The 17,350-nt window shown below is 53.4% G+C and overlaps 1 protein-coding gene across 1 annotated transcript in view; it reads left to right on the top strand.

The window, feature by feature from the left end:
- iqgap1 (IQ motif containing GTPase activating protein 1) overlaps positions 1-17,350 on the top strand; it is a 118,395-nt gene that overhangs the window by 86,238 nt on the left and 14,807 nt on the right. The window contains exons 17-28 of the mRNA XM_063071042.1: positions 254-421; positions 1,818-1,960; positions 2,222-2,392; positions 2,473-2,556; positions 4,465-4,536; positions 5,576-5,645; positions 6,539-6,747; positions 8,741-8,896; positions 9,873-10,036; positions 11,056-11,280; positions 12,080-12,220; positions 12,818-12,902. Of these exons, the coding sequence (XP_062927112.1) occupies positions 254-421; positions 1,818-1,960; positions 2,222-2,392; positions 2,473-2,556; positions 4,465-4,536; positions 5,576-5,645; positions 6,539-6,747; positions 8,741-8,896; positions 9,873-10,036; positions 11,056-11,280; positions 12,080-12,220; positions 12,818-12,902 (1,688 nt within the window). The remainder of the gene's footprint in view (positions 1-253; positions 422-1,817; positions 1,961-2,221; positions 2,393-2,472; positions 2,557-4,464; positions 4,537-5,575; positions 5,646-6,538; positions 6,748-8,740; positions 8,897-9,872; positions 10,037-11,055; positions 11,281-12,079; positions 12,221-12,817; positions 12,903-17,350) is intronic.

Below are 17,350 nucleotides of genomic sequence, written 5' to 3'. Positions count from 1 at the left end.
GCCCAGAGGGGTTACAGAGATGTGAAGGTGTTTGGGCCCAGAGGGGTTACAGAGACGTGAAGGTGTTTGGGCCCAGAGGGGTTACAGAGATGTGAAGGTGTTTGGGCCTAGAGGGGTTACAGAGACGTGAAGGTGTTTGGGCCCAGAGGGGTTACAGAGACATGAAGGTGTTTGGGCCCTAAGGGGTTCTCTGATTCCTCTCTGCCCCTCCATTGCTCTGGTCTGACTGATCTCTCCCCTCTTGCCCACCCAGTCTCTCTGGGAATCCTGACCATCAATGAGGCGGTGGACTCCGGGGACACGGCACAGATCCTGTCCTCGCTGCGATCCCCTGACGTGGCTCTGTATGGGGTCACCTCGGAGTGTGAGGACGTCTACCAGCAGGAACTGACCCAGGCCAAGGCAGCCAAGAAGTCCGAAGGTAAGGTTACAGTCCTCTCAGGGAATCCCTCGAGTCTGGCCACTGACCCTGGTGCTCAGAGTACAAACTAAATTTGTTATCAAATTATACGCGTGTCATCATATACTACCCTGAAATCCATTTAGTTACAGGCAATCACAGTAAGTACAAAGAAACATCAAAAAAACCGAAATAATAATAATAAATAAGCAATAAATATCGAGAACGTGAGATGTGAGTCCTTGAAAGTGGGTCCATAGATTTTGTGAAGTTCAGTGATTGAGTGAGTCAGTGAAGTTTACCCCTCTGGTTCAAGAGCCTGTTGGCTGAAGGATATAACTGTTCTTGAACCTAGTGGTGTGGGTCCGGAGGCTCCTGTACCATCTTCCTGGTGACAACAGCGAGAAGAGAGCATGCCAGGGTGGTAGGGGATCCTGAGCTAGCACTCCACGTAAATGTGCTGAGTGGTGAAAGGGCTTTACCTGTGATGGACTGGGCCGTATCCACTACTTTTTGTAGGCTTTTCCGTTCAAGGCATTGGTGTTTCCTGGAATCTGCTTCTCCAGCCAGGGCTCCAGCCCGGCCACTGACCCTGGTGCTGGGGGAGTGGTATCTCAGACTCTGCTGCAGAGAGGCCCTGCCTGAGATCTGGGTACTCCTGCACGGGCTTCAGTCGACTCCACGGAGATGTTCCCCCATTTAGTGGAGACTGTGACGTGGCTTGCTCCTTGACCTCAGTCAGTGTGACACACAGTCCACTTGTCCATGTGGCATAGGAGCAGAGACTTCAGTCCATCAAGTCTGGTCCTTCATCTGATTATGACTGACTTATTATCCCCGTCAGCCCCGTTCTCCTGCCTGCACCCTGTAACCTTAAATGCCCTGACTAATCAAGAATCTGTCAAGCACAACCTTAAATATAGTCAATGATGTGGCCTCCACAGCTGCTGTGGCAATGAATTCCACAGATTCACCTCCCTCTGGCTAAAGAAATCCTCCTCATCTCTATTCTAAAGGGACATCCTTGTATTCACAAGGATCTTGTATCCCTGTGCCTCCTAGTCCTAAACTCTCCCACTATTGGAAACATCCTCTCCATGTCCAGTGTAGGCCTTTCAAAATTCGTTCTGTTTCATTCGAATCTCCCTCCCTCACCCTTCTGAACTCCATCGGGCACAGGCCCGGAGACATTAGACCCTTTTATTAATCGCCGAGTATTCATTGTGGGTACACGTGTAACCTTGGAAGTTATTTGTTGCTTGGGGACAGGCACAGGATTATTGCTGCTAGATAGCGAGGGATTGGAAGGGAAGGTCATACCCCTCCCGAGGTTAGTCACTGCTCCCTGGAATTGGCACTGGCTGGGTTGACCTCGCTATAAAAATGTTTGCCTTTAACCTTTTCCTTTTGACCTCAGGTGACAATGGCAGCCCGTGGGTCAGGCACTGGGTGAAGGGTGGATACCATTATTACTTCAACCTGGAAACAAAAGAAGGGACCTGGGAGGAGCCGTCCGGATTCATCCAGAACAGTACACAGCTGAGCAGGGAGGAGATCCAGGTACCAGACTGCCCTCACGCTTCCACTCCCACACTAACCATTTGATAGTGGTTGGGAAAGAAGTTCAGCAGGTCCCTGAACTTCCCTTCAATTCCCAGTTCTCTGTTCCAATGGTGGGAATAATCTTAAATTCACTCAGTCCTGAGATTGATATCTTCATCTCTCACTCACACCTCCCCCTACACCCTCCTCTACTCCCCCAACCCCTCTCACCTCACCTCCCCCGCCCACTCAAATCCCGTCCCCTCCTTGTCCTTGCAGTCGACCATCTCAGGTGTGACAGCGGCCTACAACCGAGAACAGCTCTGGGTTGCCAATGAGGGCCTCGTCACCAAGCTGCAGGCCCGTTGCCGAGGATACCTGGTCCGGAGGGAGTTCCTGGAGCGGAGGGAGTTCCTGAAGAGGCAACAGCCGGCGATCCTGACCATCCAGGTGGGTGCGGACCCCTGTTTTATGGCCGTTAGCGTTTGGTGGCTATTTCGTGATCTGACCGTGGCTCTTTCATTTCATAGTCTAACTGGAGAGGGTTCAAACAGAAGAAGGCCTACCAGAAGAGGCTTCAGTACTTTGCAGACAACACTGCTGCCGTTGTGAAGGTGAGACTGGCGAGGAGCAGTTTACTGACTTACAACTTCTTAGAGCTTTGGAGTTCAGTCCTGGCGTCCTCTGTAAGGAGTCTGTACTTTGTGTCTCGTGTGCAAGGGTTTCCTCTGTCAGCAGTCTGTACTTTGTGTCTCGTGTGCATGTGGTTTTCCTCTGGGTGCTTCAGTTCCTCCCTCAGTCTGAAGGCACACAGATTAACAAGTTAATCGGTCGCTGTAAATTCTCCTGTGATTAGGCGAGGATTAGATTGGGTGTTGCTGGCTGCTGTGGCTCCAAGGGCCAGAAAGGCCAATTCCACGCTGCACCTCGATAAAATAAAGTAGTTGAGCCAGTGTGGCCTGTCGGAAGCAGCCACATGGGAAATGATCGCTGAGTTTGAGGGTGACTGCTGTCACATCTGAATAGATGTCTGAATGCAGTGTGTCCGGCTGGCACTGGGGCCCGCGTGCACCTAGGGCCTTGTGTCCCGCACCCTCTGGGGGTGGGTGTGTCGAGTGTACGTTGATTCATTGTGTCTAGTTGTGTTGGTACATTAGTGTGTAACGGGGACCAGGACAGGGTCTCTGGCCCGTCCACCTTGCAAACTGAAAATTGGAGTTCAAACCATTTTTATATCTTTCTTCACCTTCTGCTGTGACCCCTCCCTCCTTCCCTCCCCTCCTCTCCCTTCCTTCCCTCCGCCTTCCCTTTCCTCTCTCCATCTCGCCCTCCCCTTCTTCCTCTCCCTCCTCACTCTCTCCCTTCCTCTCCTCCTCTCCCTCTCTCCCTCTCCCTCCTCTCCCTCTCCCTCCTCTCCCTCTCCCTCCTCTCCCTCTCCCTCCTCTCCCTCTCCCTCCTCTCCCTCTCCCTCCTCTCCCTCTCCCTCTCACCCTCTCCCTCTCACCCTCTCCCTCTCACCCTCTCCCTCTCACCCTCTCCCCCTCACCCTCTCCCCCTCACCCTCTCCCCATCCTCACCCTCCCCCTCTCTCCCTCTCCCCCTCACCCTCTCCCTCCTCACCCTCTCCCCCCACTCTCCCCCTCTCCCTTACCCTCTCCACCCTCACCCTCTCCACCCTCACCCTCTCCACCCTCACCCTCTCCCCCTCACCCTCTCCACCCTCACCCTCTCCACCCCCTCACCCTCTCCCACCTCACCCTCTCCCACCTCACCCTCTCCCACCTCACCCTCTCCCTCCTCACCCTCTCCCACCTCACCCTCTCCCTCCTCACCCTCTCCCACCTCACTCTCCCCCCTCACCTTCTCCCCCCTCACCTTCTCCCCCTCACCTTCTCCCCCTCACCTTCTCCCCCTCACCTTCTCCCCCCTCACCTTCTCCCCCCTCACCTTCTCCCCCTCACCTTCTCCCCCTCACCTTCTCCCCCCTCACCCTCTCCCCCTCACCCTCTCCCCCTCACCCTCTCCACCCTCACCCTCTCCACCCTCACCCTCTCCACCCTCACCCTCTCCACCCTCACCCTCTCCCCCTCACCCTCTCCACCCTCACCCTCTCCACCCTCACCCTCTCCACCCCCTCACCCTCTCCCACCTCACCCTCTCCCACCTCACCCTCTCCCACCTCACCCTCTCCCTCCTCACCCTCTCCCACCTCACTCTCCCCCCTCACCTTCTCCCCCCTCACCTTCTCCCCCTCACCTTCTCCCCCTCACCTTCTCCCCCCTCACCTTCTCCCCCCTCACCTTCTCCCCCTCACCTTCTCCCCCTCACCTTCTCCCCCCTCACCCTCTCCCCCCCACCCTCTCCCCCTCACCTTCTACCCCCTCTCCCTCTACCCCCACTCCCTCCTCATCCTCTCCCACCTCACCCTCTCCCTCTCCACCCTCTCCCACCTCACCCACCTCTCCCTCTACCCCTCCCTCCGCCCCTTCCTCACCTTCCGTCTCCTCCCCCTCCTGGCACAGATCCAGGCGTTATTCAGAATGCTCCGAGCCAGGAAGAAGTATCGGGATCGTCTGAAATACTTCAGAGACCACGTGAGTGTTGTAACGTGAGATCCCGTGACAGTCCTCACCATTTCCACTTTTACCTGTTTCAGATGTGGCTGGGAATAACATTCCTGGACTGATCTGTAAAATGTTCCCGGGCTCAGGATTATAAAATCCATCGCCAAGGGAAAGGGAATTGTTTCCAGCTGAAGAAAGTGCTTCGACCGGGTGTTGGAGGAGTCCTGTGGGAATTCACCTTCACTCTGTCTATCCGTGACAACAGGCAGGATTTCCCCTTTCTCGCCCATTCCCATTCCCATTCCCTTCTGTACTCGTCAGCCGGAGGAAGTGTCGAACAAACAGCGCCTCGGCAGGAATTTGTACGTTTGTGTTGTGACAACAGGAGCTGACCAAACACACACAAAATGCTGGAAGAACTCAGCAGGCTGGGCAGCATCTTTGGAAATGAATAAACAGTCGATGTTTCGGGCTGAGACCCTCCGGACAGTCGGTTTGTTCCCCTCCCAGGGCCACTTTCATCAGCTGAAAACAGTTTCCTGAGCACAGGGTCAGATTTACATTTTTATAGACCAGAGATTCTGCAGATGCTGCAAATCCGGGGCAACACACACACAATGCTGGAGAAACTCAGCAGGTCGGGCAGCATCTACAGGGAGGAATGAACAGTTGACGCTTTGGGCCGAGACCCTTCATCAGTTCCCACCCTCTGGTGACCATAGGCTCTAGCTTCACGCCCTCTCTGAGTTCACTGTGAATAGTGGCTTACTGTCCGACCAGACCATCCTCCTTCCTCTTGATCCCTCGGATCCCAGCCTCCCCCAACACTCGAAGGCCAGTCCGCCCGACCAGCCGCGGCCAGCCCACAGCCTGAGGGGGACAGGTGGTGGAGGAACTTCACCCGGGCTGGTCCGTATCCGGATCTGTCAGCCGGAGGAAGTGGTCGAGGCAGCTGCATTAACAATAGCCTGTGTCTGTTGGCTGCGATGGGGGTCGAGTGTGCCCCACACTCTCAGTATCGCTGAGACCAATGCTGCACCTGACATCCAACCATCTGTTTCGCTCTTAGGAGTCGGACATCATTAAAATCCAGGCATTCATCCGGGCCAACAAGGCCAGGGACGATTATAAAACACTGAGTGAGTATCCAGACCATACCTAGGACACCTCGAGTCAACTTCCCCCCACACCCCTCACCACCAAACCTCTCTGCTCACCCCAGACCCTCGCCCAACCCTCCCCTCCTCACCCTCCCCACCGCAAACCCCCCTCCTCACCCTAAACCCTTCTCCTCACCACAGACCCTCTCCCAACCCTCCCTCCTCACCCTCCCCACCCCAAACCCTCGACCAAACCCCCTCATTCCTCACCCCAAACCCTCGCCCAACCGCTCCTCCCTCCTCACCCTCCCCACCGCAAACCCCCCTCCTCACCCTAAACCCTCCTCCTCACAACAGACCCTCTCCCAACCCTCCCTCCCTCCTCACCCTCCCCACCCCAAGCCCCTCTCCTCACCCCAAACCCTCGCCCAACCTCCCTCCTCACCCCACACCTTTGCCCAACCTCCCTGCTCACCCCAAACCTTCGCCCAGCCTCCCTCCTCACCCCAAACCCTCGCCCAGCCTCCCTCCTCACCCCAAACCCTCGCCCAGCCTCCCTCCTCACCCCAAACCCTGGCCCAACCTCCCTCCTCACCCCAAACCCTGGCCCAACCTCCCTCCTCACCCCAAACCCTCGCCCAGCCCCTCCTCCCTCCTCACCCTCCCCACCGCAAACCTCGCCTCACCCTAAACCCTCCTCTTCACCACAGACCCTCTCCCCACCCCAAACCCTCGCCCAACCTCCCTCCTCACCCCACACCTTCGCCCAACCTCCCTCCTCACCCCAAACCCTGGCCCAGCCTCCCTCCTCACCCCAAACCCTCGCCCAGCCTCCCTCCTCACCCCAAACCCTCACCCAGCCTCCCTCCTCACACCAAACCCCTCCTCCCTCCCTCTCACCCCTCCACTCACCATCCCCTCTCTCTCTCCAGTCAGTGCAGAGCAGCCGCCGATGGCCGTTGTCCGTAAGTTTGTCCACCTGCTTGACCAGAGCGACCAGGACTTCCAGGAGGAGCTGGAGATGATGCGCCTGAGGGAGGAGGTGGTGACTCGGATCCGATCCAACCAGCAGCTGGAGAACGACCTCAACACCATGGACATCAAGATCGGGCTGCTGGTGAAGAACAAGATCACACTGCAGGTACCTGGATGCGTGTCCAGCCACCAGTCGCTCCCCTCACTTGGACGATCCTTGTGTCTCTCTGCTCTGGACATGAGGAATGCCCATCGTAGATACTGGGAATCACTCCCTTCATCCAGACAATTCCTGTATCCCCTCTGCTCCAGAAATGAGGAATCTCTGCCCAGTATAGACACTGGGAACCTGCCACACCCAACATCACCTGAAACCGTTGTCCCGGCACTCCTGGGAATGTCACTTTCCCCTCACCAGGGAAGTCCCTCTGGATTGTGAGATTCAGGGTGTGCTTTTGGGATACGAGACTGACCTAGTGTGGACTATTCCACAGCTCACTGGGCCGATAACCCAAATCCCCCGACTCACCCCCTTCCAACTTTTGTTCTTGGACTGCAGAAATTCAGGTTTGTTGTTGTCATAGGCTGAGACAAACGACCTATAAACACCATGAAAGTTAACTTTTTTTCCAGCAGCTCTGAACATTACTGGGGCAGCTCGGTGGCCTAGCAGATAGTGTAACGCTTTACTGTACCAACAATCACGATTCAGTTCCACCTGCTGTCTGTTCAGCGTTTGTAGATTCTTCCTGTACCCAAGTGGCTGTCGTCTGGGTGCTGCATTTTCCTCCCACGTTCCAAAAACGCACGGGTTAGTAAGTTGTCGGCGTGCTCTGTTGCTGGAAGTATGGCAAGACTTGTGTGCAACCCCCAGCTTATCCCCGGACTGTGTTGGTCATTGACGCAAGCAAATCAAAGCCAGGTTTAATATCACTGGCACATGGCATGAAAGGTTCGATCTCCACCTCTGGCATTATCTGTCTACTAGAGTCTGAATCAGGTTTATTAACACTGATATATGTCGTGAAATTTTGTTGTTTTGTGGCAACAGTTGGGTGCAAAACATTAAAATAACTGTAAATTACAATAAGGATATATAAAATAAATAGCTCAGAAAAGAACAAAAATTAGTGAGGTAGAGTAACACATAAAAAAAAGTTGCTGGTGAACGCAGCAGGCCAGGCAGCATCTTTACGAAGAGGTACAATCGATGTTTCAGGCTGAGACCCTTCATCAGGACTAACTGAAAGAAGAGCTAGTAAGAGATTTGAATGTTCAAATCTTTCAAATCTCTTACTAGCTCTTCTTTCAGTTAGTCCTGATGAAGGATCTCGGCCTGAAACGTCGATTGTACCTCTTCCTAGAGATGCTGCCTGGCCTGCTGCGTTCACCAGCAACTTTGATGTGTGTTGCTTGAATTTCCAGCATCTGCAGATTTCCTCGTGTTTGAGGTAGAGTACATGGGTTCATTGTCGGTTCAGAAATCTGAATGCAGATGGGAAGAAGCGATTAAAGATTGAGTGTGTGTCTTCAGGCTCCTGTATCACTTCCTTGATGGTAGTAATGAGAAGAGGGCGTGTTCTGGGCAATGGGGCTCCTTGATGATGGATACTACCTTTTTTGGACATCACCTTTTGAAAATATCCTGGAAGCTCTGTGCCTGCTCCCTGATGAGAACAGATATAAATTAACGCGGATTCTGCAAATGACACCAAGCTCAGTGAGGAGTTGGTGGCAGTTTGCTGGCACAAGGAATGCAATACTCTGTGCATTCCAGCAGTGGCAGTCAGCACCACTGCAGTGATGTGTTGAAGGACAGGGAGCAGGTAGGAGCCTCTGCATGTTGATGTGTGCAGTGTGGGATTAGATTTGTCACATGGAAACATTACAGGGAATGTATCAATAACCAACACAGTCCGAGGATGTGCTGGGGGCAGCCCACACGTGTCGCCACACTTCTGGTGCCAACATTGCATGCCCACAACTAACTAGCCCTAGCCTGTACGGTCTTTGGAATGTAGGAGAAAACTCACAGGGAGAATGTGCAAACTCCTACAGAAAGCAGCATGAATTGAACCTCAATGGCAAATCGCTGGTGCTCCACGAACCCCTATGCCGCGTACCAGCCCTGGATTCTGATGCCCAGTGACATTTTGCAGGAGGTGGTGTCACACAGTAAGAAGCTGACACGGAAGAACAAGGAACAATTGTCAAACATGATGAAGATCGACAGACAGAAGGGGGGTCTGAAGGGGCTGAGCAAGGAGAAACGAATGAAGCTCGAGGCGTATCAGAACCTCTTCTACCTTCTCCAGGTGAGAATACTGGGGGCGGGGGTTGCAGATTCTAAATGAGTATCTGAATGGGTTGCTCCTCAAATTCCAGCCCTGCCCTCACGGTTCACAGTCACCCGGTACGGGGTACGGGGAGTGGTGGGCCACTCGGGATCTCTTTGGCAATTTGCTCCTGGGCCTGGCCGAGCTGGGCATTTATGGAGTGTGGTCCCCAGAGGGTGGAGCGCTGTGTCTCCCCTCCCCTTCTCCCCCAACCCCGGGGTGTGGAGTGCTGTCCCTCCCCTCACCCCTTCCCCGGGGCGTGGAGCGCAGTCCCTCCCCTCCCCCGGGGCATGGAGCGCTGTCCCTCCCCTCATCCCCCCTGCGGGGCATGGAGCGCTGTCCCTCCCCTCATCCCCTTCCCCGGGGCATGGAGTGCAGTCCCTCCCCATCCCCGGGGCGTGGAGCGCAGTCCCTCCCCTCCCCCGGGGCGTGGAGCGCAGTCCCTCCCCTCCCCCGGGGCGTGGAGCGCAGTCCCTCTCCTCATCCCCCCCCACCCGGGGCATGGAGCACTGTCCCGCCCCTCATGCACTTTCCCCGAGGCGTGGAGCACAGCCCCTCCCCTCATCCCCTTCCCTGGGGCATGGAGCGCAGTCCCTCCCCTCATCCCCCCTGCGGGGCATGGAGCGCTGTCCCTCCCCTCATTCCCCCCCCCCCACCCGGGGCATGGAGCGCAGTCCCTCCCCTCAATCCCCCCCCCCCCCGAGGCATGGAGCGCAGTCCCTCCCCTCATCCCCCCCACCCGGGGCGTGGAGCACTGTCCCGCCCCTCATCCACTCCCCCCGAGGCGTGGAGCGCAGTCCCTCCCCTCATTCCCCCCCCCCACCCGGGGCATGGAGCGCAGTCCCTCCCCTCCTGTACAACAGGGCTGGGTGGACGAGCGTGCGATCCGTCAGGATAACTGGTCTGTAACAGGGCTCTGTGGATCACTGAGAAACATTTGCATGTTTTCCCACAGACGAATCCCACCTACCTAGCTAAGCTGATCTTCCAGATGCCGCAGAACAAATCCACCAAGTTCATGGACTCGGTCATCTTCACCCTGTACAACTACGCGTCGAACCAGAGAGAGGAATACCTTCTGCTCAAGCTCTTCAAGACAGCTCTTCAGGAGGAGATCAAGTACGTGTGTGGGGCCTCCCTCTCCACTTCCCCACCGGGAGGGAGAGCCAATGCTCAGTCCGGGGGACGGGTGAAGAGAAGGGTAGGGCCAGTGACTGCAAAGCTGTGCAGGTCTCCACTCTGCATCTTGGCAGGAGGAGGTGACACACACAGTGGTCCTGGGGAACAGAATGGTGCTCCATTGATGATTGTAGACATTGGCAAGGAAGGGGATGGTGCGTGGCACGTCCCAGGACTGCAGACTCAGTTCAAATAGTTACATAAGTAAAGAGCATAAGAAATAGGAGCAGAATTAGGCCATTCAGCCCATCGAGTCTGCTCTGTCCTGTATTTTATTCTATGGCTGAATAAAACTCCAGATGGGCACTGGAGTGTTGTGGCGGTTCTGGTCACCCCAGTACAGGAAGGCTTTGGAAAAGTGTAGCAGTTCATCGGGATGCTGTCTGGATTAGAGGCATTTGCTATGAGGAGAGGTTGGGCCCGGGTTGCTGGCATTGCAAACCATTATGCTGGCCACGCTTCTTGGTTGAACTGGGTTGAAGCCACAGCTTTTGGACAATCGTACTGGGTTTCCCAGGAACCGATTTCATCAGAGCCTGATGCCGTCCAATTGGCGACGATCTGGTCACCAGTGCCCCACGGGTGGTCATGCTGGGGTCCACGGGGAGCAGACCCTCTCCCACTCTGTGTCGGCTCCCAGCACTCCAATCCCACAGCGGGCAGAGCCGCTGCCTCTCAATGCCAGAGACCTGGGTTTGATTCTGACCTCCACCGCTGTCTGTGTGCAGTTTACAAGCTCTCTCTTTGTCCACGTGGGTGCTCCAGTTTCCTCCCGCATTCCAATGACCTGATGTCGGAATCTGGGAGGAGCTGATGGGACTGTAGACTAAAATGGGACCAGAGTAAATGGGTGGACATGGACAGTGGGTCGAAGGGCTTGTTCCCTGCCATCTCTCCCTCCCTGTCCGTGGTTCCAGCCCCACCACATTCTGGCCTGATGTGTCCCCTGTTTCCGGCAGGTCGAAGGTCGACCAGATCCACGAGATTATCACCGGAAACCCCACCGTCATCAAGATGGTCGTGAGTTTTAACCGGGGGGCTCGGGGGCAGAACGCCCTGCGCCAGATCCTGGCGCCCGTCGTCAAGGAGATTATTGAGGAAAAGACCATGAACATCAAGACCGACCCCGTGGACATCTACAAGGCCTGGGTCAACCAGATGGAGTCGCAGACCGGAGAGGCCAGGTAGGAACCCCTACTCTTCCCATCCCTTGCTCACCATCACCCTCCACCTCCTGCCCCCTCACCCCCAACCTCTCTCCAAAGTTCAAAGTAAAATTATTACTAAAGTACATATATGTCACCATATACAACCCTGAAATTAATTTTCTTGCGGGATTCATTGTAAATACTAAATACAATGAAATTATTGAAAAATGAAGAATCCTTGAAAGTAAGTCCATAGCTTGTGGGAACAGTTCAGTGATGGGGCAAGTTGAAGTTCTCCCCTCTGGTTCAGGAGCCTGAAGGTTGAGGGGTAATAACTGTCCCTGAACATGGTGCTGTGAATCCTGAGGCTCCTGACCTTCCATTAAAAACAACAGTAAGTGGAGCAAACCCTGGATGGTGAGAGACCTTGATGAACCCCCTCCCTACCCCTCTTCCCCATCCCTACCCCTCTTCCCCATCCCTACCCCTCACCGCTTGCACGATCCCGGATGGAGGGGTGGGGGTGCATCGGGTTTACTGCTTGCCACCCTGCGTTTGTGCAGCGGGGGGGGGTCAGTGGGAGGAGGGGGAGACTGGGTCCAGTTACAGAGGTGGAGAGGGGGAACAGAGAAGCAGATTCACAAGGGGAATGAAGGGGCTGGGAACGTGGAGGGGTTACTGTAACAGAGTTATCGGGTCACTGCGACTGAGGTCAGGGGTCACAGATCATTGTGCGTGATGCTGGGAGGGTCAGCGTGAGGGGGGTGGGTGTTGGGGTTGAGGGGCTTGGCTGATGGTCTCAGGGTGTAACTAACCCTCAACCCCACCCCTGCAGTAAGCTGCCATACGACGTGACACCAGACCAGGCGCTGGGGCACGAAGAGGTGCGGCAGAGGCTTGACGCCTCCATCAAGAACATGAGGACGGTGACGGACAAGTTCCTCTCAGCCATTGTCACATCGGTGGACAAAATCCCGTGAGTGACCAGAGAAACAACCCCTCCCCTCCCCCCTTGGTGCAGAGAATTCTCCGTCGGCGCAGAGATCCCCCCGCCCCCAGTGCAGAGAACTCTCCCGCAATCCCTTCACCCACCCACCCACCTACCCCCCCCAATGTGTTCCTGTTGTGCACTGCGGAACCCCTTTCAGCACTTACCACACCCATCTACATAGACACATATACACACACACTCAAACAACCTCACAAGCACACTTAAAGCGCGCGCGTACACACCCACACACACACACACACACACCCACACACCCCATCTCACACAGGCACTCTCTCGCTCTCTCTCACACACGCACTCTGTTGCGTGCTCTCTCCCTCTCTCTCACACGTACTGTTTCCCTGTCTGACTCAGGTGCCAAAAGCTCATTGGCTCCCTGTGAACCCTCACTCTGGGTGGGAGGTCACGGTCTGCTTCACCTCCACCACCCTCCCACCAGACTCTGAGGACGAGGAGCTCTCAGCATGGATTTCTGACCTCCGGTACCTCCCTTCATTCCCGAGAGAGCCTGTATCCCCCTGCTGTGTCCCTAAACGAGCCTGACCTTCTCCATCTCACCTACAGGTATGGCATGAGAATCATCGCCAAGGTGCTGAAGGACTCGCTACACGAGAAGTTTCCGGATGCCACGGATGAAGAGCTGATAAAGGTGGGCATTGCCCCTCCCCCCCCAGTGAAACGCTAGTCCCTCTCCTTCTCCCTCCACAGTGCTTACTTGGCCATGGTGTACAGTGTGATTCTCCTGGCCATAGTCCACAGGGGAGAAGTCACCTGACCATTGTTCAAAGGGGAGGGTCCTTCTAACCAATGTCGGCAGGGTAGGTTCTCCCAGCATTTGTAAATAGGGGAGGTTCTCCTAGCCATTGTACACAGGAGAGAGGTCACCTGACTATTGTCCAAAGGGGAGGTTCTCCTGGCTATAGTCCACAAGAGGGAGGTTACCTGGCCATTGTCCACAGGGTAGGGTTCCTCTGGGTATTGTCCACAACGGGATGTTCTCCTGGCCATTGTCCACAGGATAGTTTTCCTGCCCATTGTAAATAGGGGAAGTTCTCCTAGCTACTGTGCACAGGGTATGGTCCCCTGGACATTGTCCACAGGGGTGTGGTCTCCTGGCAATCCACGGGGGGTAGGGGTCTCCTGGCCATTGTCCATTGAAGGTGGGGGGGGTATCCTTGCTGGTGTATGACACTTGATATGCCGTGTGATGCAGATTTGATTCTCACTCCAGGCCACACAGAAATAGTTGCTGGGGAACAGCAGCCCCACCAGCTGCCTGTTCTTCCTCTCTAACCCCCTCGTGTTCTTCCTCTGTCCATATAATACCTCCTCCATGTCTAACACACCCCCTTTCTAACCCTCCCCCTCTGTCTAACCCCCACCCCCTCTGCTCTTGCGCGCTGTCGCTCTCTCTCTCTCTCTCGCTCTCTCTCTCCAATCCCCGCTTCCTCTGCCTCTCCTTTCTCAAGATTATTCATTCCTCTTCTTTCTCTCCTCCTCTCATCTAATCTCCTCCTTCCCTACCCTCGCCTCTCCCTCCCTACCCTGGCCCTCATCTCTCCCACCCACAGTGTGTTCACCCCCTCTCTGCTCCTCCCTCCCTCCCTGTGTCCATATAGTCTCCAGCATGTTCTCTGTCCCAGTCGGTCCCCTCCTTCCCCTTCTCATCCTCCCTCTCTGTGTGCCACAGTAGAGTAGCAGTTCGCGTGACGCTGTTACCTCTCGGGGCACTGGAGTTCAGAGTTCAGTTTCGGCATCCTCCATTCCTTCATGTGAGTTTCCTCTGGGTGCTCCGGTTTCGTCCCACAGTTTGTAGACGTACCGGTTGGTGGGTTAATTGGTCATTGTAAATTGTCCTGCCATTTGACTAGTGCTAAATAGGTGGGTTGCTGGCAGCACAGCTCAATGGACTGGAATTTATTACTAATAAATAATAATATATAATAAAAGTAGATAAATCACTCCCTGCAATGTCCTTACTCCGCATCTGTTCCCTCTCTCCTCTCTCCCACCCTCTGCCCTGGCACCTCTCTTTCCACCACCTGGTGTCCTATCTCCCCCACCGTATGACTCCCTCGCTGCCATCTGTCCACTCTTGCCCCACCCTGCTACCACTCCTGCATCGCCCCCAGTTCTTTGATTCCTCAGTACAGTGGATTCCGGTTAATTGGGACCCATTTTGGCCCAATTTTCATTTGCCCAATAGATAATCAGCAAAGCAGCTGCTCCAATTCACTGAAGTTTCATGGAAATAGTTAAAAAGGTATATATATTTTTTAAAAAAGACAAAATGACGAACAAATTATGTATTTGAGTAAAATACTGAACAAATGAGAACACTACCAATACTACTACAGTACTATAAAATTGAGTATTAGTTCCCAGCTCTCATTGATGGAGGAATTCATTCATGTCACATCTTTTGACTGTGAACAACATCAGCGTAGTTAATAGACTGCCTTCATACAAACAGGAACAGGCCATTCAGCCCTCAGTGTTCTGCCGAACCAGCTAAAAAACAAATCAAAAACACGTAAACGCTAATCCCTACCCTCCTTCCTTATATCCATGTCCATGTCCCTATCTAATGTATTTGCCATACCAGGCATCCACAATTGTGTTTCAAAAAACTGGGTCCTCATATCCTCCTTGAACCAACCCCTCTCACCTTCAATGCATGCCCTCTGGTACTAGACATTTCAACCCTGGGAAACAGATATTCTCTGTTCTATCTCTGCCTCTCGTAATCTTGTAAACCTCTATCAGATCTCCTCTCCACCTCTGCTCCAGAGAAAACAGTCCAAGATTATCCAGCCTCTCATGATAGCACATGCTCTCTCAACATGGTAAATCTCTCCTACACCCTCTCCAAACATCCATCCTATAGTGGGGCAACCACAACTGTAGGCAATACTCCAGATGTGGCCAAAGCAGAGTTCTGTAAATTTGCAACATAACTTCCTGGTTTTTGAACTCAATGCCTGGACTAACAAAAGCAAGCATTCCATAAGCCTTCGTAACCACCCTATCGATCTGTGCAGCTACTTTCAAGGAGCTATAGTATGAACTTGGATCCCAAGATCTCTTTGCTCAGTAATACTGTTAAGGAGCTTTTCCTTGTCTCCTTGCATTTGCCCTACCAAGTGCAACACCTCACATTTATCTGAATTAAGTTCCATCTGCCATTTCTCAGCCCATATCTGTAACTGATCTGTATCGTGCTGTATACTTTGCCAGTCTTCTACACTATCCACAACTCCACCAATCTTGGTATCATCCGCAAATTTACTAACCCACCCATCTACATTGTCATCCAGGTCATTTGTACACATCACAAACAGCAGAGGTCCCAGCACAGATCCCTGCAGAACACCACTAATTACAGACCTCCAGCTTGATTAAGTCCCTTCAACCACCACCCACCACCCTCTCTTCTTTGTGCGAGCCAGTGCTGAATCCAAACAGCCAATTCGCTACGGATCCCCTGCATCTTAATCTTCTAGATTAGCATCCCATGAGGAACTTCGTCAAATGCCTTACGAAACTCCATGTAGACAACATCTACTGCCCTACCCTCATCAATCTCTCTTGTCACTTTGTCAAAAAAACTCAGTCAAGTTGGTAAGGCAAGACCTGCCTCACACAAAGCCATGCTGGCTCTCCCTAATTAGACCATGGGTCTCCAACTGCTTGTCTATTCTATCCCTCAGAATTTTCTCTAGCAACTTCCCGGCAACTGACGTGAGACTCAGGATTTTCCCTTTATCCCCTCTTAAAATAGAGGTACAATGTTAGCCACTCCCCTGTGGCTGGAGAGGACACCAAGATACTGGTCAAGTCCCCAGCAATCTCGTCTCTTGCCTCCTTCAATAACCTGGGGTAAATCCCGTCAGTCCCTGGGGACTCAGCCATCTTAATACTTATTATGAGTCCCTAATGTATTTACACACTCAGCGCTGATCTCCTGGTCATCCATATCCTTTCCCTTGGTAAATACAGAAGCAAAGAACTCATTCAGTATGTCACTCACATTGTCTGGTCCAAGCAAATGTTACCTCCTTTATCCTCGAGTGGTCGCACCCTCTTCCTGGTTATCCTCTTGCTTTTGATGTATGTATAGAATGCCTTGGAATTCACCTCAATCCTACTTGCCAAGGACTTCTCATGGCCCCTTCTGGCATTCCTAATTCCCTGTTTAGTTCTTTTCTGGATGTTGTCGATGATTGCATTCTCCAAATCCTCACTTTCATTGTGACATTCAAAATGATTGTCGATTCTTTTTAAATTCTTCGTAGTTTTGAACTAGTTGAAGTGAAATTGTTTCATTTCCAGTATCGACTGTTTCTCACTTCTCCAAGCCTGAGTGCTTGAAACCGCAAAGAGCGAAACAGTTCTGAATTGTCTTGTTGCTTGTTTCTCACCAGCTATCAGTGACAAAAATCGATGTTTTTTGAACACACCTCACTGAAGCTATTTAAAACCTGCTCACTCAAAGCAGGGTGTTGTGCCTAACAGCCTTGGATTTGCATGCAATTGATGCTGGTTGGAAACTGATCGGCAACAGTCTCCTGTCCCAATGAAGTGGCTGCCCCAGTTAACCGGAATCCACAGTATGGGATTATTTATTTATTTGCGGATACAATGTGGAACAGGCCTTTCCACATTGTAGGGGTCCAGCAACCCCTGATTGTAACCCAAGCCTAATCATAGGACAATATACAATGACAGCCTAACTTACTAACTGGTACATCTGTGGAGTTTGGGTGTAAACCAGAGTACCTGGAGAAGTCCTGTGCGGTTATGGGGAGAACGTACAGACCCCTAACGGACGGTGTCGGAACTGGCCTCCAATCACCGCCCTGAGCTGTAATAGCATCACACTACCGTGTGGGTTAACTGGGTGTAGAGGTGGGATGGTTGGTGAGGGAGGAGGTTTGCAGTGGGAAGGGGAGGCTTTGTGAGGTTTGGGGCATGTTTGGAGGGCTGATTTATGGTGGAGATGGTTTAGGGTGTGTGTGTGAGGTTTGCAGTGTGGGGGGGTGGTGATAGTCATTGGTTCGGTGTGGTGCCCTCGCTCCTCGTGTGTGTGAGATGTGG

Source organism: Mobula hypostoma, chromosome 18, assembly GCF_963921235.1.
Source record: "Mobula hypostoma chromosome 18, sMobHyp1.1, whole genome shotgun sequence".
NCBI lineage: Eukaryota > Metazoa > Chordata > Chondrichthyes > Myliobatiformes > Myliobatidae > Mobula > Mobula hypostoma.
This window is presented reverse-complemented; position numbering and strand designations above follow the sequence as displayed.